General features: G+C 46.3%; 1 protein-coding gene across 2 annotated transcripts in view; it reads left to right on the top strand.

Moving 5' to 3' along the window:
* Window positions 1-18,410, top strand: part of MTO1 (mitochondrial tRNA translation optimization 1) — a 29,074-nt gene extending 10,664 nt beyond the window's left edge. Inside the window, exons 4-12 of one of the 2 annotated variants that reach the window (XM_056109488.1) lie at window positions 946-1,235; window positions 3,124-3,236; window positions 3,337-3,527; window positions 4,185-4,315; window positions 5,625-5,829; window positions 5,908-6,079; window positions 10,939-11,057; window positions 13,326-13,486; window positions 17,897-18,410. In XM_056109488.1, the coding sequence (XP_055965463.1) occupies window positions 946-1,235; window positions 3,124-3,236; window positions 3,337-3,527; window positions 4,185-4,315; window positions 5,625-5,829; window positions 5,908-6,079; window positions 10,939-11,057; window positions 13,326-13,486; window positions 17,897-18,031 (1,517 nt within the window). In that variant the 3' untranslated portion in view covers window positions 18,032-18,410. The remainder of the gene's footprint in view (window positions 1-945; window positions 1,236-3,123; window positions 3,237-3,336; window positions 3,528-4,184; window positions 4,316-5,624; window positions 5,830-5,907; window positions 6,080-10,938; window positions 11,058-13,325; window positions 13,487-17,896) is intronic. The other variant, XM_056109492.1, reaches the window with a different exon arrangement.
* Window positions 18,411-21,298: the final 2,888 nt, after the last annotated feature.

The following is a 21,298-nucleotide window of genomic DNA, read 5'->3' as shown; positions in this document are numbered from 1 at the left end:
CCCCAGATTTTTTGACACAGTGACTGCCTCCACTTTTTTGTGTTTTTAAATGCGGTCGTTTGTGAACAGGTAAATTTGGTGGTAAAATAATGATCTTAGTTCTGTTTTAAAATCAATTTACATGATAGATTTAGTGAGTTAGTGTGTAGTGCCATGATAGTACAAATCCCGCCTGCCCCCCCCCCAAAAAAAATTTTTCTCTTATGTGCTCTGCCATTGAGCTCGGTTCCCTGCCTAAGTAAACAGTGTTCATCAGGAAAACACAGTGAAGAATGTAAAGGGGCAGAGAACAGAGACGAGGGGCTGCTCTTCCTCCTCTCGTGGCCCCCAGCTGCCTGTTTTCCTCCTCAAGGGCACTGCATGGCTCCCCCATTTTGTTTTGTTTTGTTTTTTACATAATATTCACCTAACTCTAGCACCTGGCGCTTAAAATGATCTGAGACCCCTTTTAGGTGCTGGTGTGATTTTAGGAATATGTGAATTGCTAATAACCCATTTTTTTTTACTTTTATTTTATTTTTAATTTTTTTTTTAATTTTTATTAATGAGACACCATGAGGTACAGTTGTAGACTTACAATCTTTGGTGCTTGGGTTTCAGTTATACAATGATCAAATACCCAACCCTCCACTAGCGCCCCTTTCCCACCACCACTAATCCCAGTATCCCACCCACTCTCCATCCCCCCCATCCCACCCTGCCTCTGTGGCAGGGCATTCCCTTTTGTTCTCTCTCTCTTATTGGGTGTTGTGGTTTGCAAAAGAGGCAATGGGTGGCAATCATGTAATAACACATTTTTTTCTGACTTTTTTTTTTGGTAGGGGGGGAGCGGGTGCTAGCGATCAAACCCAGGGTTTTTCCCACGTGACCAGGCCTGTACCGGCTCTCACATCTTGTTTTGCTCCATCCTAACGGAACACAATTGTACTGTTTCCTGTCCTCTAGTGGATGGAAGTGCTGTCTATGCGGACAGCGTGGTTCTGACGACGGGAACGTTTCTGAGAGGCGTGGTCATGCTTGGACTGGAGACGCATCCAGCGGGACGTTTCGGGGATCAGCCCTCCATAGGTTTAGCTCAGACTCTGGAGAAGCTGGGATTTGTGGTGGGAAGACTGAAGACTGGGACGCCGCCACGAATCGCCAAAGAGTCTATTAATTTCAGCATCCTGAACAAGCAGGCACCGGATAACCCATCCACCCCATTCAGCTTTATCAATGAGACTGTGTGGATTAAGGTAAGGTGATTGGTGTTGAGTCGCTTTACAGCTGATACGGGCCATCCATAGCAAGGTGTACTCTTTCTTTTCTCGGTTGTTGTTGGTTGTGATTCAGCTTACAGTACTATTACTCCAGGTACAAAAAGTATTAGCCAGGGGTTGGAGCGATAGCACAGCAGGTAGGGCGTTTGCCTTGCATGCGGCCCGACCCGGGTTCGATTCCCAGCATCCCATATGGTCCCCCAAGCACGGCCAGGAGTAATTTCTGAGTGCATGAACCAGGAGTAACCCCTGTGCGTCGCTGGGTGTGACCCAAAAAGCAAAGGACAAAAAAAAAAGTATTAGCCAGTTGTGGTAATTGGGTGTTTCCCCAATTGGCTTTCACTACCTAAAAAGATTCATCACAGCCACTGCTTTAGAAGCTCAGACTTAAGTAGATCTCATTGCTTTAATAATTTTGCCTAGTTAACAATTTTTTCTTTTCTTTTTTTGCTTTTTTTGGGTCATACCCAGCAATTCTCAGGGGTTACTCCTGGCTCTGCTCTCAGAAATTACTCATGGCAATACTGAGGGACTCTATAGAATGCCGGGGATGGAACCCAGGTTGGTCACATGCAAGGCAAACACCTTACCCACTGTACTATTGCTCCCGACCCTTATTTAATATTTGTGAAGCAACTTAAGACCTTAGTAAAATTACAAAATGATGTAAACAAACTTCTGTAAGCATTGAAATTCATATTTTCTGAATAAACTGCCATATTTACTATACCAGAAATAGACACAGATATTGCATACATGATGTCTTAAATAGTAGTATGTAAAGACAGTAGTGTACACAGTTAATCTTGTTCTAATTGTTCAAGAATAAGTCACGGAGATCTTCAGCTTTCATTTCTGAGGACTGTCATCTGTGACCTTGCACGCGCAAAACATGTGTTCCACCACTTGAACCACATCCCTTTTTACAGTTTAGAGACCCTGGACATTGCTCAGTTGCGAGGGGGGGGGGCCCCCGCTAAACCACTCTCCGGCCGCGGAGGTGGCCCTAGGATCCGTAGGTGCAGGGAAGGACCGACTGAATGAACACAAGATACAAGAGACAGAGTATAGTTTAGAAACAGAGAAAAAGGGACAGCACTTTATTAAGGGATACGGGCTGTTTATACAGGGTAGGGGCAGCCCAGTCAGAGCAGAACAATATAACCATATATGGTAAGGTCAGCAACAAGCGCTTTACCTAACATTCAAGGTAGACATTTGTACATCAAAGGGTCTTATGGCAGTAGGTGCATCCTGGAGGTTTACATTTGCATATCAAAGGGTCTTAGGGCAGTAGATGCATCCTGGAGGTCACTATAGATAAGGCCAGATAAGATAACTGTCAGCCTGATGTTTTGTGGCTATAGATCAGGCATCCCTGAGGTCAGGAAGCCCTGGGAGACTGTCACCAATGTCTGTCCCAAGCAGTTCCTAACATGGGAACCACGGCCAGGGTCTATGAGAGGGCTCTTGGCTTCCCACACTCAGTGGCCGAGCACTTGGCATGTTTGTGACCCTGGGTTTGATTTATGACCCCAAATAGTCCTCAGGTACTGCTAGGAGTCACCCCTGGGCACCTCCAGGTATGACCCAGAAAACAAAACAAAACAGAAAAAATGGGGTCCAGAGAGAACCTTTTTGCCTTGCATCCTGCTGACCCCAATTCAATCTCTGGCACCGCGTATGGTCATGGTCTCCCAAGCATTGCTAGGGGGTGACCCCGGAGCACAGAGCCAGGAGTAAACGCTGGGTGTGACCCAAACCCTCAGTGACCCCAAAACATTTAGTAAGTGTAGATTTATTTGAGGAAGAGTCAAATTAGTATCAAGGAAGAATAGAGATGTAACTGGTTCCTGTGTTTTAGCCAGAAGATCAGCTGCCTTGCTATTTGACTCACACCAACCCTAAAGTGGATGAAATTATCCTTGAGAACCTTCACCTCAATAATCACATTAAAGAAACTACAAGAGGACCCCGGTAAGCAAAACATGTCAACTCAGTAACATTGTAAAGAATGATGTATTCCTCTTTTGTTTTATTCCATTTTTTTTTTTTTTATTTCAATGCCCTGCTCTAGATACTGTCCCTCCATTGAATCCAAGGTTCTGCGTTTTCCAAACCGTCTACATCAGGTTTGGTTGGAACCTGAAGGATTGGACTCTGACCTCATTTATCCTCAAGGGTTATCTGTGACGCTACCTGCTGAGTTACAGGAGAAAGTAATCACCTGCATCAGAGGCTTGGAGAAAGCCAAAATGGTCCAGCCAGGTAAAGACCACACTTTAGCCGGAGCTAGGCGTTGTTTTGGGGCACTTGGAGGGATCTTTGCTCCGATTGGTGGTTTTCACTGTCTAAACAGATTCACAGCTACTGGCTTAGAGCCCCAGATGACAAAACTAAACATTGATGCATTTAAAATGGCCTTTGGCTAGAGAGATAGCACAGCGGGTAGGGCATTTGCCTTGCACGTTCCCGACCCGGGTTCGATTCCCAGCATCCCATTGGGTCCCCTGAGCACCGCCAGGAGTAACTCCTGAGTGCAGAGCCAGGAGAAACCGCTGTGCATTGCCGGGTGTAACCCAAAAAAGCAAAAATAAATAAATAAAATAAATTAAAAAAATAAAATGGCCTTTGGCTGGAGAGAGAGTGCAGGGGTCCAAGCACTTGCATGCCTGCAGCCAATCTCAGTTTGATCCCCGGTACTTCTTAGAGTCCCCTTAGCCGACCCGGGAGTGACCTTCTCTTCACCCCCATTTCTCTCTGGTCCCCCAAGCACAGATCTTGGAATAGCTCCCAAGCACTTCTTGGTATGATCCCAAATTAAAATAATAATAATAATAATAAGATGAAGAGCATTTAATGGTAGTCGCTGTATCTCTATCTGGAAACAGGTTCAAGTCTGTTCTTCCTCTTGTCCTCGTTCAGGCTACGGCGTTCAGTATGATTACTTAGATCCGCGTCAGATCTCGCCTTCTCTTGAGACTCACCTGGTACAGCGGCTCTTTTTTGCTGGACAGATAAATGGCACCACTGGTTATGAGGAAGCTGCCGCGCAGGTAGGCAGTGGTTCCGAATTTTCCTGTGGACAGAAAGGACCTATTGAACTTGAGTTCCCCGTCTGAAAGCCTATTATGTTAACTATTATAGATACAATTCAGAACACTTTTTTCTATTTCCATTACGTGTGGTGATAGATAGCTACTCTAAACACTAGGATTATTTTTAGTGCTTGTGATTCTGTTATTTTCTGAATTCCTAGGTCTGATATATTTTGATTAGATTCATTGTGTTGCAAGTTTTTTTAAAATGTTATTATTGAAAAATTTGCTGGAGCAATAGCACAGCGGGTAGGGCGTTTGCCTTGCACGCAGCCGACCTGGGTTCAGTTCCTCCATCCCTCTCAGAGAGGCCAGCACGGCAGAGCCTGGCAAGCTCCCCGTGGTGTATTCTATGTGCCAAAAACAGTAACAAGTCTCACATTGTGAGACATTACTGGTGCCCGCTCGAGCAAATTGATGAACAACGGGAGGACAGTGTACAATGCATGCATTATTCACGATCATGATCATCCTGTTGTTCTTCTATTGCCTCGAGCAGTCCCCAGTAACGTCTCCTTCGTCCTAGCCCTGAGATTCTAAAAAGTGCCACATTCAAGGCTCTTTCAGGCTTAGGAGAATGAGACCCATCATTGTTACTGGTATTTGGCATATGGGTACGCCACAAGGAGTTTGCCAGACCCTGCTATATGTATTATTGAAAAATATATTAATATGACTATTGAAAATTGTATGAAGCGTGAAATTTTCTCTTGTAAGCAAAGACTAAAAAAGTCTAGCAGGTAGATTTTTGGGGGCGGAGAGTGGGATGGTGCTTTTTGAGTCACACCCAGCAATGCTCAGGAGTTACTCCTGGCTCCGCACTCATGAATTACTCCTGGTGGTGCATATGGGATGCCAGTGATCGGACCCAGGCTGCTGTGTGCAAGGCAAATGCCCTACCCTCTGTACTATTGCTCCAGCCCCTAGATTGTTTTTTTTTTTTTTGAGTGATAATAACATCGTCTTTCCCCATCATCCACTTTTGCACGGGGCCAGAGGAGGTGATTAGGAAGGCTGAGCACTGCATGGTCCCCTGGGCTCTCCGGGGAGCAGTTCCTGAGAATAGCCCCTGGGCATCTCCCAAGGGGAACCCCCAAACAAACAGCAACAGGAAAATGAATAGCATCACAGTTTGTTTCTCTGCTCTTCTCACATAGCCAGGTCCCCGTTTTTGTAGGGTGCCGTGCTCTTTTGCCCCAAGCAGTGTTCTGCACAGGAACTGTGTGCACTTGGTAATGGCGCTGTAAACATTTCAGTCCTCTCGTAGGGGGTGGTTGCTGGAATCAATGCCAGTCTTCGGGTCAGGCGCAAGCCTCCGTTTGTCATCAGCCGGACCGAAGGCTACATCGGAGTTTTGATTGATGACCTCACCACTCAGGGCACCAACGAGCCCTACCGCATGTTCACCAGCCGAGCGGAGTTCCGTTTGTCACTGCGCCCTGACAATGCTGACAGCAGGCTCACGTTTCGAGGTACTTGTCCCTGGGTCCCGCGGTTTGAGCTGTCGCCCTAAAGCCCTCTCGCCTGACTTCTCTCCCCGTCTCTCCTAGGATACGAGGAAGCCGGCTGTGTGTCTCAGAAGCGCTACGAACGGGCTTCCTGGATGAGGTCTTCTTTAGAGGAAGGCATTTCTGTACTCAAATCCATTGAGTTTTCAAATATCAAATGGAAAAGCCTCATTCCTGAGGCTTCTATAAGTACCGGTAAAAATCAGCCTCTCAGGTAGGCATTTTAATGTGACCTACTTTTTCCAGAAAAATGAGATCATGCCAGACGCATTGCCTGTAGACTCCCCACTACACAGGAACCCTTAGGGGTGCCCCATTGGCAGTGCCGAGGATGGTACTGCTGCTGATGGTACTCAGGGAACCATGTGGTGCCAGGGATTGAGCTCTGACCTCTTGCATGTAAGAAGACTCAGCCCACAGGGCTATTTGTCTGGGCCCCTTCCTACACATTTTCAGTGAGCAACTTCTTTGTTCCATTCAGAATCCTTTAAATGTAACATCTCTGTATTCAGTATTAAAAGTATATATGATTCTGGTGGCCACAACGGTGGGACCAGGGTCAGGTCCCACTGGTACATGGGACCCCAGTTCAATCCCTGGCACCGAATGGTGTTGTCTCTGGTGCTCCTGAGCACCATCATGGGATGTGGCTCTGGTTGTCCCCAGCACCGGAGACCTAAGCTGTTCAGCATCCTGACCAGCTCAGTGTTGCTGTGTGGTTTTGGGCCTCTTGAACCTCTTCTGCAGGTTTCCCCCCAAAACAAAATATATCTGTAGTTCTATATTTTATGTGCGGGACAAGAGCAGCAGGTAGGACGTTGGCCTTGCACCTGGCTGACCCACGTTTGATCCCCAGCACCCTGTATAGTCAGTCCCCTGAGCACCGCCAGGAGTGATCCCTGAGCACTGCAGGATATGTCCCAAAAAACAAAAAAGGAATAACTTAACTTTATGCACATATCTTCACCCCCATATGGCGGCTGTTGAATTCTGGCTCTCTTAATATTCAGCGAGTACAAGCCAAGAAGCCTCGTCGTTGTCTTCTGCCTTCTTTCTGGCCAGGGAGCATTTGGAATGGTCAGGGGACAGTCCCGGGAACAGTAACAGAAACTCCTCCTGTGGTTGGGTCGATTGTTACCCTTTTTTTTTTTGCTTTTTGGGTCACACCCGGCGATGCACAGGAATTACTCCTGGTTCATGCACTCAGGAATTACTCCTGGCGGTGCTCGGGGGACCCTATGGGATGCTGGGAATCGAACCTGGGTCAGCCGCGTGCAAGGCAAATGCCCTACCCGCTGTGCTATCTCTCCAGCCCCAACTGTTATACATTTTTTAGACATTCTCGAAGAGTCCCTTGCTACATTTTAAGGGTTTTTGTAAAGCCTTATTTATTTATTTATTATCATTTTGGCGCTTTTTGGACTCTCTGAGTCTACAGGACATTAAAATAAAGCTTTTTTACTTCCTAGACTCATGCATAAGGGCCTTGCTCAGAAGGCCTGAATCTTCCACCCACCCCAGCTTAGACGCATGTGTGTGACATGTGTGCCATCACATGGCCATGGCCTCCCGGTGTGTTCTTGTTTTTACACAGCAATTTGTCTTGTGGACTTCAAAGATGTATTCATATTGTATGCTGCTTTTGCACTCTCTCGAATCTTTCCAAGTGCTCTCTCTTCAGTTAACACACCAGCACAAGGTGGCCCTGTTTAGCTTTCATCTCCTTGTAGTGCCTTGTTACCTGTTTCCAAGTTGTGTGTTTTTATTTTTCTTTTTGGGCCACACCCGGTGATGCACAGGGGTTACTCCTGGCTCTGCACTCAGGAGTTACTCCTGGCGGTGCTCGGGGGACCATATGGGATGCTGGGAATCGAACCCGGGTCATCCATGTGCAAGGCAAACACCCTGCCCGCTGTGCTATCTCTCCAGCCCCTGTTTCCAAGTTTTTTATTTTCTATTTTTTTCATTTAATTTTTTGTTGGCTTTTTGGGCCACACCCAGCGGTGCTCAGGGGTCACTCCTGACTTCACACTCAGGAATCAGTCCTGGTGATACACAGGAGTGACCACACAAGAAACTGTGGCTCAAACCCAGGTTGCAAGGTGCAAGGCAGGCACCCTGCCTGCTGCGCTGTGGTTCCGGCCCTCCAAGTTTTTGTTTTCCTGGGAACTTCCCAAAGCCCAGGCTAAAACTCCACCCATGTTGCAACGCACCGTGAGGTTTCATCTTCTTTAATAAAGAGCCAAAGCATGCTCCGTTGTGTACATATCTTGCATCTTATTTATCTGTTCATTTATTGACGGGCATTTAGGTTGTTTTCACATCCTGACTGTTGCGAATAGTGCTTGAGTGGATATGCATGTCTGTTTTTGAATTAGTGTATTTTGTTATCAGTTATCTAGTGGGACTAGTGGAATTACTAGGTCATGCAGTCACGTCTTTTGAGAGTGGCCAGTTGGGGTCTTAGAGCATCTTGTCACAGAGTACATTAGCTGTCGGTTTGCTGTCTGTGGCCCAATTATCTTTCCCTTTAGAAGAAGCAGTGTTCATATTTCCTGTCACTGTCACTGTCCTCCCGTTGTTCATCGATTTGCTCGAGCAGGCCCAGTAACGTCTTCATTGGAGACGTTTGTTGTTACTGTGTTTGGCATGTCGAATACATCACGGGGAGCTTGCCAGGCTCTGCCGCGCGGGCGAGATACTCTCGGTAGCTTGCCGGGCTCTTACATTTCCATTGTTGATTAACATCTCCCTTGTTTAAATGCCTGCTTCAGAATATTAACAGTCCTTCAATTAACTTTTTTTTTGCTTTTTGGGTCACACCTGGCCATGCACAGGGGTTATTCCTGGTTCTGCACTCAGGAATTCCTCCTGGCGGTGCTCAGGGAACCCTATGGGATGCTGGGAATCGAACCCGGGTTGGCCACGTGCAAGGCAAACGCCTTACCTACTGTGCTATTGCTCCAGCCCCACAATTAACTTATTTTCTTAATCACCTACATATCTAAAGTCAAAAGGATAGAAACTTGATACATCGATGGCATTTTCTGCACATGTGCCGGAGGCCCCTCCGAGCAGCTGAATCAGAACTTGAAGCAGACATTTGAACAGCGGAGATTCACAGATGTGCACGCACACACCTCTTCTGTCAGGATGGTGGAGGTCTGCACCTGTCTGCTGCAGAATTTGCGAATTAGTTCCTTTCCGTGCCAGGGCTCTAGTCTGAAGCTGAGGCTTGCTTCAATGCAGGCCTCTTCCCTTTGGACCTTTGAATAGCTCTGAGTCTTGCAAATTGCTTTTTTAAGTTCAGTGGTCAAGCAGGAGCTTTTTTCGTTTGTTTTGTTTTAGGGGGCCACGCTCAGCAGTGCTCAGGGTTTACTCCTGGCAGTGCTTAGGAAATCCTATAGGGTGTCAGGGATCAAACTGGGGTTGGCCACATGCAAGGCAAATGCCCTACCTGCTGCATGATCGCACTGGCCCCACAAGCAAGAGCTTTTGCAGTCACCATTCTGCTAGACTTCAAGATGACTCTTTTGACTACTCATGAATTGTGTTTCATCCTCCTTCCATCCCTCCTTCCCAGGAGGAGTTGAATCCCCTCACACCTGCAAGGCTCTCTACACTTTGCTGCATCTCCAGCTCTGGGTTTTATGTTATATGTTCTGAGAGGGCAACCCTTTTCCTTTTTGGAGCTTACGGTTCTTTTAAGGTTATTTTAACAGTGAATTTTATTATGACTGAGATGATGAGGTCTCAGTGATTACTTGACTTAGAACATCTCCTGATGCTCAACAGAGCTGCCTGCTTCCTTTTAGAGAGAGTATGATAGTACTGTCCCAGAACACGCTGTCTGGTGAAGAAATGAGGAGAGCACGACTGTAAGAATGAGTGGCCAGTAGTTGGCTGGGAGGCCTGAGCAGACTTGGGACCCTGAGATAGGCAGGTCTTTTTTGCTCTTTGGATAATATATTGGTTTAATTGGTCTTGAGTGGATATCAGTTATCAAAAAAGGTGATCTTTTAAAGGTGGGAAAGGAGCTGGAGAGATAGCACAGCGGGTAGGGTGTTTGCCTTGTGCGCGGCTGACCCGGGTTCGATTCCCAGCATCCCATATGGTCACCTGAGCACCGCCAGGAGTAACTCCTGAGTGCAGAGCCAGGAGTAACTCCTGTGCATCGCTGGGTGTGACCCAAAAAGCAAAATAAATAAATAAATAAATAACTAGAAATAAAGGTGGGAAAGAGGGAACCAGAATGATAGTACAGTGGGTAGAACACTTGCTTTGCATGCGGCTGACCTGGGTTCTGTTCCCAGCATCCCCCATGATCTCCTGAGCACCTCCAGGATTAATTTCTGAGTGCAGAGCCAGGAATGATCCTTAAACATCACCCGGTGTGGTCCTTCAAAAAAAATTTTTTTTAATTAAAAAAAATAAAGATGAGAAAATTTAATTTAGTAAATAGAAATAATGTGAGTTACGGCAATAAATATAAGAAAGGTATACAGATTATTTAGGACTTGTGAGAACCAGACCAAGTGAGAAGAATATTTCAGAATATTTTTATAGCCTTGGAGCCAATGGAAGGTCTCCTTGGGCTGGTGCTGAGGATGTGACTCAGTGGTAAAGTGCACTGAGACCTGGTTGGATCCTGTCAGTGCTCCAACCAAAACTAAGCACTTAGAAGTTAGATTTATTTACAGGATAAGGGACTTAACATGTAAGCTCCTAGAGAAATAAATCAGTCCCGTCAGAGAATAGTCTGTCCTTGCAAGGATGGAATGATAAATGGGTCATAGCAGGGCCATCTTTATTATTTCTCAGGATAAAGAAGTTGGGAGAAAGTACTCAGGAATGGAGAAAGTACTCAGTAATGTTATTGAGTACTTTCTCAGTACCCAGCATTCTGACCCTGCTACAGGTGTGCAGAATGTGTTCGCTGTTCTATTTGTTCACTGTTCGATGAGCATATCTTGATAATAAATATTATGAGGCTTGGTTATTTCTGAGGAGTCTATTCTGAATCTGCCTTATGATATTGGAAACATGGCTGATAAAACATTTGTGTCTTCCCAGAGCTCTAGATGTTCTGAAGTATGAGGAAGTTGACATGGAGTTGTTAGCCAAAGCTGTTCCGGAGCCCTTGAAGAAGTACACTGGGTGCAGAGAGCTAGCTGAAAGGCTGAAAATTGAAGGTAGGATAACTTTCTTCCCTAAGGTGCCTTTGCTTCCTTTTCCATTTGTGCAAATTATGAATGAATGAATTGTGGATCTGTGAAGAGCTCTGTCAAGATGCCCGTTCAGTAGTCCAGTGAGACTAGCAAAGGCTTTGCATCTGTGCCACGCAGAATGGGTCTCCTGGGTCTGCATCAGAAAGCAGCTTGGAAATTGAGCTCCCATTTGACCCAGCAATACCACTCCTGGGAATACATCCCAGAGAGGCAAAAATGTATAGTCGAAGTGACATCTGCACTTGTTTGTTCATGGCAGCACTCTTTACAATAGCTAGAATCTGGAAAAAACCTGAGTGCCCGAGAACAGATGACTGGTTAAAGAAACTTTGGTACCTCTACACAATGGAGTACTATGCAGCGGTTAGAAAAGATGAAGTCATGAAATTCATATACAAGTGGTACTACATGGAAAGTATCGTGCTAAGTGAAATGAGTCAGAAAGAGAGGGACAGTCATAGAAAGATTGCATTGATCTGGGGAACATAAAGTAACAAAATAGGAGACTAACACCCAAGAATGGCGGAGATTAGTACCAGGAATTTTGTTCCATGGCTTGGAGGCCAGCCACACGTGCTAGGGGAAAAGGCAGCTCAGATAGAGAAGAGAGCACCAAGTAAAGGGTGTTGTGAGGACCCTCCCAGGGTGGGAGAAGCATGCTAAAAGTAGTCTGTAGACCAAACATGATTGCTACTCAATGCCTGTCTTGCAAAACACAGGACCCAAAAGAAGAGAGAGAGAACAAGGGGGAATGCCCTGCCACTGGGGCAGGGTGGGATGGGAGGGATACTGGGATCCGTGGTGGTGGGAAATGGGCACTGGTGGAGGGATGGGTGTTTGATCATTGTATAACTGAAACCCAAGCACAAAAATTTGTAAGTCTACAACTGTACCTCATGGTGTCTCACTAATAAAAATTTTTTTAAAAAAGTAAAAATAAAAAAAAAATTTTAAATAAAGAAAAAAGAAAGAAAGGAGGACGGTGGTTTGAGACTCCCCTCAACCCACTGGGACACGCTGCTGCCTCTTAACAAGATCCCCCTGCACACTACATATCTGGAAAGTGCTTCTGTGTTCTTCTGGATTTCATTTTAGCGGGGGCAGGAGTTGGTATTTTTTTATTTTTTTTATTGAGGACAACCCCCCTCCCCGCCTGTCACCGCCTCGCATAGGATCCAGGATCTCTTATGCTTAAAGCACTCGGCTGCTGATTGATATCTCTGGCCCCAGTGCTCTTGGAGAAAATCCTGTCTTTCGAATTTGAAATTCAAACACACAGCCTGGTAAGGGGACTGTTCCACAAAATTTTCACCAAGAGAGCTATTTCTTTTATTTTTATGTTTTATTATTATTATGGTTGGGTGGGGGGGTGGGATCTCCAGTGGTGTACAGGGCTTACTGCAGGTTCCGTGCTCAGGGATCGCTCAGGAACTCATAGGCGGTGCTGGGGATTGAAGCTGGGTCTGACTATGTGCACAGCAAGCACGTTACCCCTGTGAAGCTCCTTACCCCTGTGATATCTCTCCCACCCCCAAAAATCATTTCTTTTTCTTTTTTTCTTTTTTTTTGTTTGTTTGTTTGGTTGGTTGGTTTTTTTGCTTTTTGGGTCACACCCGGCAATGCACAGGGGTTCCTCCTGGCTCTGCACTCAGGAGTTACTCCTGGCGGTGCTTGGGGGACCCTATGGGATTCTGGGAATCGAACTCGGGTCAGCCGCGTGCAAGGCAAACGCCCTACCTGCTGTGCTATCACTCCAACCCCTAACCTTTATTTTTATTTTCATTTATTTATTTATTTATGTATTTATTTTGCTTTTTGGGTCATACCTGGCGATGCACAGGGGTTATTCCTGGCTCATGCACTCAGGAATCACTCCTGACGGTGCTCGGGGGACCCTATGGGATGCTGGGAATCGAACCCGGGTCGGCCGGGTGCAAGGCAAACACCCTCCCCGCTGTGCTACCTCTCCAAGCCCCATTTCTTTTTCTTTCAAACCTGTGGTTTTTATGAATCTTTAAAGGAAAGAGAACACTCTCAGACAGATTGTGTTGTTCCTATTCAAGATGTTGTCTCTCTTCTCTTAAACTGAGTTTTCTGAGCCACCTCGGTGCTGGGCTTCTGTTAAAGGAGGTCTTACGCGCAAAAGCTTTTTGTAACGTGTAAGAAGCTGTAAAAGCAGAAGCTGATAAAATAGTCAGAGTATCATAGCACTTTGTTATTGCTCTTCTCCAGCCACCTATGAATCAGTGTTGCTCCATCAGCAGCAAGAAATAAAGGAAGTTCAGCGAGATGAAGCTCTCCAGCTGCCCGGAGACTTAGACTATTTGACGCTCAGGGAAATCTCCTTGTCTGATGAAGTCAGAGAGAAGCTCCACCTCAGCCGCCCGCAGACGGTAAGGCAGCAGCAAGCGGAGGCCCGTGGCGTTCGTGTTTTCAGCCTGGATCTAAATGGCCCCATCACCAGTACTTCAGTTCCTCATGAAAGAAACAGAACCTTAGGCCTGGGAGGTGGCTCCAGGGGCCGGAGAAGATGCTTTGGGTATTGTAGCCCTGGGTTGAGTCCCCAGCACTGCGCTAGGAGAAGCCTCTGCATACCAAAAATATAAACATGGGGGCTGGAGCGATAGCACGGCGGGGAGGGCGTTTGCCTTGCATGCGGCCGACCCGGGTTCGATTCCCAGCATCCCATATGGTCCCCTGAGCACCGCCAGGAGTGATTCCTGAATGCAGAGCCAGGGGTAACCCCTGAGTGTTGCTGGGTGTGACCCAAAAAGAAAAAAATAAAAATAAAAAATATATATATATAAACATAAAAATATCTCAGGGTTGGAGCAGGTAGGGTGGTTGGCCTTGCGTGTGCCCGATCTGGGTTCACTCCTCAGCATGTCAAACGGTCCCAGGCACCACCAGGAGTAATTCCTAAGTGCAGAGCCAGGAAGAAACCCTGAGCATTATGGGGTGTGCCCCTCACACACACACACACACGGAAAATCTCTTAGGGGTCCAAGACATAGTACAGTGGGTGGGGCACTTACCTTGCGCACCGTAGACCCTGGTTCTATCCGCAGCACCACTTATGGTCTCCAAGCCCCACCAGGGGTGATCCCTAAGTGCAAAGCCTGGAATAAGTATTGAACACTGCTGGGTATGCCCCCCCCACCGCGAAACACACACACACACACACACACACACACACACACACACACTAAAAATACCGAGTCTCACAGATGCACTGAAGCACTGAATATCACCAAAAGTGTCCCCCTCTCTGCCTACCTGCACTGCTTGGGAGATCCACTGCCAAAAATAGCTCGATCCTTCCTTCCTTCCTTCCTTCCTTCCTTCCTTCCTTCCTTCCTTCCTTCCTTCCTTCCTTCCTTCCTTCTTCCGTGCTCCGGCCCCTATTTTTTTTCTTTATACTTCGTATGCTAAATATTGTTTTGTTCTTATGAGATGATCAAACTTAGTCTAAATAGAATAATTGGATTGACTATCGTTGTTCTTTAGTCCCGTCCATGTGCTAAATCATTAGTGCAAACTAGTACCACATGTGTAAAACTTAATCCCAAAGCGAAAATAATAGTAATGATATAATAATAAAAAATATCTGTCACTGTCCTCCCGTTGCTCATCAGTTTGCTCGAGCGGGCCCGGTGACATTGTGAGACTTGTTACTGTGTTTGGCATATCAAACACAAATACGCCACAGGGAGCTTGCCAGGCTCTGCCGTGCGGGCGAGATACTCTCGGTAGCTTGCCGGGCTCTCCGAGAGGAGTGGAGGAATCGAACTTGGGTGGGCCATGTTGGCTGCGTGCAAGGCAAACGCCCTACCCACTGTGCTATTAAATCACTTGGATCCCTTTCTGGAGATTGCATCCTTTTGACTTGGGAGCGACTAAGAGAAAGAGGGGAGCCAAACAGGTCCCCCAGCTGTGCAAGTGCACACGTGGGCACACACACCTGTAAACCAGAGAACTTTAAGATACAGTATTGGACTTAAAATGATACTAATAAACACTAGGTAGCTGTGTTTGTTGATTTTAAGAAATACTTTTTTAAAATTTAGCTGATTTAGTTTTACAGTTTTTATTATTATTATTATTAAATAATTACAGTAGCATTAAGTTTCATGATTTTGATGGACAGAACTGTTACACCTTCACCACCTCCACCGAGTGTCCAAGACCCTGCCCCATTGTCTCTGGGCCACCTTGCCAGTCCCACCCTTGCTCATCTCCATTTCACATCCAGTTTGTCTTCATTGTCTGTTTACTTCGATTTTGTTTCTCTTTATGTCTCAGGTGAGTGAGGAAGCTCAATTTCTAGACTTTTGAGTCGTGTCCATTTTGTTTGCCAAAGATTTAATCAGTCAGCATTCTCACCAGTTTTTGTTCCTTTGGACGTGTGCCAGTCTCATTGCTGTTTTGATTCACGTCTCCCTGATGAGTGATTTTTTTTTTTTGGCTTTTTGGGTCACACCCAGCAAGGCACAAGGGTTATTCCTGGCTCTGCACTCAGGAATCACCCCTGGCGGTGCTCAGGGGACCATATGGGATGCTGGGAATCGAACCCGGGTTGGCCGCATGCAAGGCAAAAGCCCTCCCCGCTGTGCTATCGCTCCAGCCCCAGTGATGCATTTTTTCCATGCACCTTTTCACCATTTGTATATCTTCTTGAGGAAGTTTCTGTTCATTTCTTCCCCTCAGTTTTTGAGGAGGTTGGATGTTTTTCCTGATGCAGTTCTACCAGTGCCTTATATAAATCAAATCGAACTCTCTTATCAGATGAGTGTTGGGTAAATAATTTCTCCCATTCAGTGGGCTGTCTTTGTATCCTGGTCCCTGTTTTCGTTAAGGGGCAGAAGCTTCTTGGTGTAATGTAGTCCCAGTTCCTTATCTTCGCTTCCACTTGTTTGGTCATTGGTGTTTCATCTGGTCAGTGATGTCTCATCCTTGAAGATGCCTGTAGCTTCAGTGTCGTGAAGAGTTCTGCCTATGCTTTCCCCTGTGGACCTTATGGTTTCAGTCTGATACTAGAAAGTGTTAGAAAGAGGTCTGAGTTCATTTTTTTTTTTTCAGCATGTAGCTTACCCATTTTCCCAGCACCATACCTACGACAGTGGTAAAGGGGGCGTGTGTGGTCATTCTGGAGGAGAAGGGGATGCTGGAAGGTGGTAAAGTGTCAATGCACAAAACAGTATCAGTAACGGTATTGGAAGCCATAGGGACAAGAAGAAAAGGAAAAGGTGCTTGCCATAGAAGCAGGCTAAGTGGTAGGAGGGAAACTGAGAATACTGGTGGAGGAAAATGGGCACTCAAAAAGGGATTGGTGTTGGAACATCATATTCCTGAAACTCAACCGGAGGATGCAGTTGCCAGTTGAACATCTTTGTAAATCACAGTGCATCAGTGAAGACATTTGAATATACACACATACACACACACACACACCGTTTTCCACACCATTTTCCACCGTATCCATACGTTTTCCACAGAGGTTTAACCAGAGCATTTTTATTATCACTGGCAGTTCAGTGAACACCCCTGTCATCAGAGTTCACAGCCCCTTATACACAATTCTAAAACTCATAAGGCTCTAAGAGACATTTGTTGCAGATGCATTGGAACAAAGCTGACCTGAAGGGACATGAAGATCGATGTTATTCCTTACACCCTTAAAATGAATATCCGAAGAGATTCACTACAGAAATACTGATGATTAGTGATGGGGCGTGCCCCCCCCCCCAGCATACTGCTGGCGTGTTACGTTGAGTATAATTAAATAAATGAAATTAATACTGTGACATCTTGTAGCTCATGTGATCTGAGACCACTTTGGTGTGGTGCAGTAATGTTGTATAGCTAATAGATTAATGTTAATACTATTGTAAATTATGTTACCTCAACTTAAAATCATGGGCGGGCTGGAGAGATGGAGGAGCACATGCTTAGCGTGCAGGAGACCCGGGTTCAGTCCTTGACACTTCATGGTCCCTCTGGAGCCCCCAGGGGCAGCCCTGAGCATCAAGCCAGGAATAGTCCCCAGCACTGCCAGGTGTGGCCCCCAAAACAAGCAGACAGATTTTCTTACACCACTCATTTTATAGTGAATGAGCCTCCGTTGCCCTAGTTTGTACACGGAAAACAATATCTATTTTATCTACTTTATAGAGTTATCTTGAAGATGCGTTAGGATAACAGGCTTTGGGATTTGGGGCTTGGGGGCAGGACTCCCTAGAGGTGCTTAGGAGACCCCCAGGACCTCTCCCAGCAGTTCTCAGCCAACCGGGTCAGTGGCTCAGTGTGAGGGCCCCCGGAGGATGCAATTGCCAGGAAGGTCGTGCAGTGCTGAGGATGACCTGTGCCACCCACGCGCTTATTCAAGGCTGCACCCAATGGTGCTCAGAGGGGGTTGATGCTTGGGGATTGTGTAGAGGGAAGAGGGAACCACAGTCCACCGGACATGCACCTTCACCCCTATACCACTTCTCCAGCCCAAGATAACAGTCTTTAAAATACTTGTTTTCAGGGGCTGGAGAGATAGCACAGCGGGTAGGGCGTTTGCCTTGCATGCGGCCGACCCAGGTTCAATCCCCGGCATCCCATATGGTCCCCCAAGCACCGCCAGGAGTAATTCCTGAGTGCAGAGTGAGGAGTAACCCCTGAGCATTGCTGGGTGTGACCCAAAAAGCAAATAAATAAATAAATAAAATACTGTCTTCACTGTAATGTACATTTGTGACCAGGAAGGAGACAGGATTTGATCTGATGGAATAACTTTCTCTTCTGGTTTGATTCCCTAGATTGGGGCTGCCAGTCGGATACCCGGGGTGACACCTGCTGCCATCGTCAATCTGCTCCGGTTCGTGAAGAGCACCCAGCAGAGACAGGCAGCCAGGAGCAGAGGGACCGACGCCCGTGAGAAGAGCCGTCTCTAGCCTGCTGCTCAGAGAGGCCTCTTCATCGATACCCAGTGGAAACAAGACGTACTTCTATTTAGCCCATGTGGATACTATTGGCTTATTAGAAGTAATAATCCTATGAGTGTGTCTACAGTTATGAATAAGATGGAGATTATAATTGTGCCTTGTATATCAGGAAAAAAAAGAGCTATAAATTCTTAATTTATACTTTTTGGGGGGAGGTGGGTGATACCAGGTTTCAAACCCTGGCATGCAAAGCCTGTTCTGTCTGAGCTCCATCCTTAGCCCCTTAATTTATACTTCTTCCTTCAGTGCTCTATTAATATGACTCTGTGAATTTATTGAAGTAAATGTGCTACTATCAAAGAGAGATTTAATGGACCTAAAATTCAGCCTGAGAGGCTGGAGCAATAGCACAGCGGGTAGGGTGTTTGTCTTGCACGAAGCCAACCCGGGTTCGATTCCCAGCATCCCATATGGTCCCCCGAGCACTGCCAGAGGTAATTCCTGAGTGTATGAGCCAGGAGTAACCCCTGTGCATTGCCGGGTGTGACCCAAAAAGCAAAAAAAAAAAAAGCCTGAAAAGAAAATTCCAGGTTTACATGTTCATAAAGACTATACCCATAAGTATACCAATTAAAAACGCATTTTGTTTTCAAAGGTACAGTTTTCAGGGCCAAGGCAATAGTATAGCACATTGGGCACTTTCCTTGCACATTGCCAATCCAGGTTCAATGCCCGGCACCCCATATCTCCCAAGCCTCTCAAGTGATCTCCGGGTGTGGAGCCAGGAGTAAGCCAGGTGTGACCAAATGAACTCCTAAAAGAACGCAATTAATAGTTTTCAAAGTTAGTAGTCCTGGGATTGGTTAAGCAGTTTCAGGAATCTCAAATTTGGGGTCTAAACATTGTAAATGTGAGCCAGGAGATCGTTCAGTGGCCTGAACTCGTGGTTTGCATGTTGGAAGCCTGGGTTTAATTAATCTCCAGCCTCACATGATCCTTTCTCTGCTGGGAGTGATTCCTGAGTACCGTCACATATAGCCCAAAACCAAAGAAACCAAACCCGTAACGATTAGAACAATACGGTGTCATAGTACAGCAGGTAAGGTACTTGCCTTGCATGTGGCCAATCTAGGTTTAATCTCCAGGACGACACATGGTGCCTGGAGCCCACTGGAGTGCTCCCTGAGCACAGCCAGATATGGCCTCAAAACAACAACAAAAAATCAAAAAAAGGTAGACATAGAACCAAATAATCATCCACATCATTCAGTTTATTTTTTAGTATTGGAATGTAGTGCATAAGGTGTACATTAATTTCTAAGATTTCTGCTTCCCAGGAAATTTCCATTTGAGCATTAATTGAAGCCATACAAAATAGAAAAATTAAAAATCATTACCCTTTCCTACCGTCAACGGTATGGAAAATTTGGTAACTTGTTAAGGGAGAGTAAGAGAAGGAAGGAATCAAGAAAGCCTAGCTGTGGGGCCAGAGTTATTGTACAGCGGGTCGGGCTCTTGCCTTGCCAACCCAGGTTCAATCCCCAGCACCAGATATGGTCCCGCCCGAGCCTCTTCAGGAGTGACCCCTGAGCACAGAGCCAGGAGTTAGCCCAGAGCTCCACCAGGTATGGTCAAAAAAAAACTGAAAAGAAAATGGAAAAGAAGAGGTAGTATTATATCATAAATATTTGCTTATGACTTTCATGGCCATGACTTGATTGAAGACAAGTTGATCGTGACTCTCATTTCCCTGTTTTGTTTATTTATTTATTTATTGCTTTTTGGGTCACACCCAGTGATGCTCAGGGGTTACTCCTGGCTCTGCACTCAGGAATTACTCCTAGAGGTGCTTGGGGGACTCTCTGGAATGCCGGGGATTGAACCTGGGTCGGCCTCATGTAAGGCTAACACCCTACCCGCTGTACTGTCACTCCGGCCCTCCCTGTTTTTATTTTATTTATTTATTTTATTTTTAATTTTTATTAGTGAAACACCATGAGGTACAGTTGTAGACTTACAAATTTTTGTGCTTGGGTTTCAGTTATACAACGATCAAGTACCCGTCCCTCCACCAGTGCCCATTTTCCACCACCAGTGATCCCAATATCCCTCCCACCATCGGGGTGGGACTGCCACCGGGGCCTTTGGGCCGGCTGCTCGGACTGGACTACCTTCCTGGCTAGACCAGAGGATGAATGTAGCCAGGGGTACCAGAGGGTAGCCAGGGCTCATTGTCCCTGAAAATACCAGCGCTGTACTCCGGTGTGGGCTGGGGTTGACGCTCTCATTTCAGCCTGTGACAGTTGCCAGGGCCTGCGCTCACACTGGCTGCCGGGCTGTGCTAAGCCTGCTGGTGGGTGTGAAGTGTCAGCGTTGCTGCTGCTGTAATTGTATACAGCCACCTGGATACTGCCCAGTTTTCTTGGATTTGCTGCCTCTAATTTTAGGCTCTCCTAAGCCAGTCAAGGTCCGTAACAAGTTAAAAGTTATTCGCAACTGCTGGATCATTCTGCAATGACAATTTACTAGTTTCAGAAAGTAGAAAGTTTACTTTCAGTTGTGGTCATTCCTGGTCCTGGGAAGAATTCTTCCCCACTCCCCACCAACCCCCTTTTTTTCTTTTCCTCGTGGTTTGGAGCCACACTTGGTGGTGTTTAGGGCTAACTCCTGGTTTTGCTCGGGGATCGCTTCTGGTGGTTCTTGGGGAACTATCTGGAGTGCTGGGCATTAAACCATACTCGACTGTTTGCCTTGCATGAACCTTACCTGCTATACTATCTCTCTGGCCCCGGGCAGAATTCTTAGCCCAAAGCAATATGGTTGGTAATACTGTGTTGTATTTTTTAAAAACAGATGTTTTGGGGCTGGAGCAATAGCAAAGTGGGTAGGGCATTTGCCTTGCACACGACTAACCCAGGTTCGATTCCCAGCATCCCATATGGTCCCCTGAGCACTGCCAGGGGTAATTCCTGAGTGCAGAGCCAGGAGTAAACCCTGTGCATTGCTGGGTATCACCCAAAAAGAAAAGAAAAAAACAATAAAAATAGATGTTTGGGGGCTGGAGCGATAGCACAGTGGGTAGGGCGTTTGCCTTGCACACGGTTGACCCGGGTTCGATTCCCAGCATCCCATATGGTCCCCTGAGCACCAGCAGGAGTGATTCCTGAATGCAGAGCCAGGAGGAATCCCTGTGCATCGCTGGTTGTGACCCAAAAAGAAAAAAAGAGAAAAAAGATGTTTTCTGCTCGAAGGGAAATGCTAGAATGTGGTCCCCTG

This window comes from Sorex fumeus, unplaced genomic scaffold (assembly GCF_029834395.1).
Source record: "Sorex fumeus unplaced genomic scaffold, SorFum_2.1 ptg000008l, whole genome shotgun sequence".
Classification (NCBI taxonomy): domain Eukaryota; kingdom Metazoa; phylum Chordata; class Mammalia; order Eulipotyphla; family Soricidae; genus Sorex; species Sorex fumeus.
Note: the sequence above shows the minus strand (reverse complement) of the source record. Positions and strands in the feature narration are given on the sequence as shown.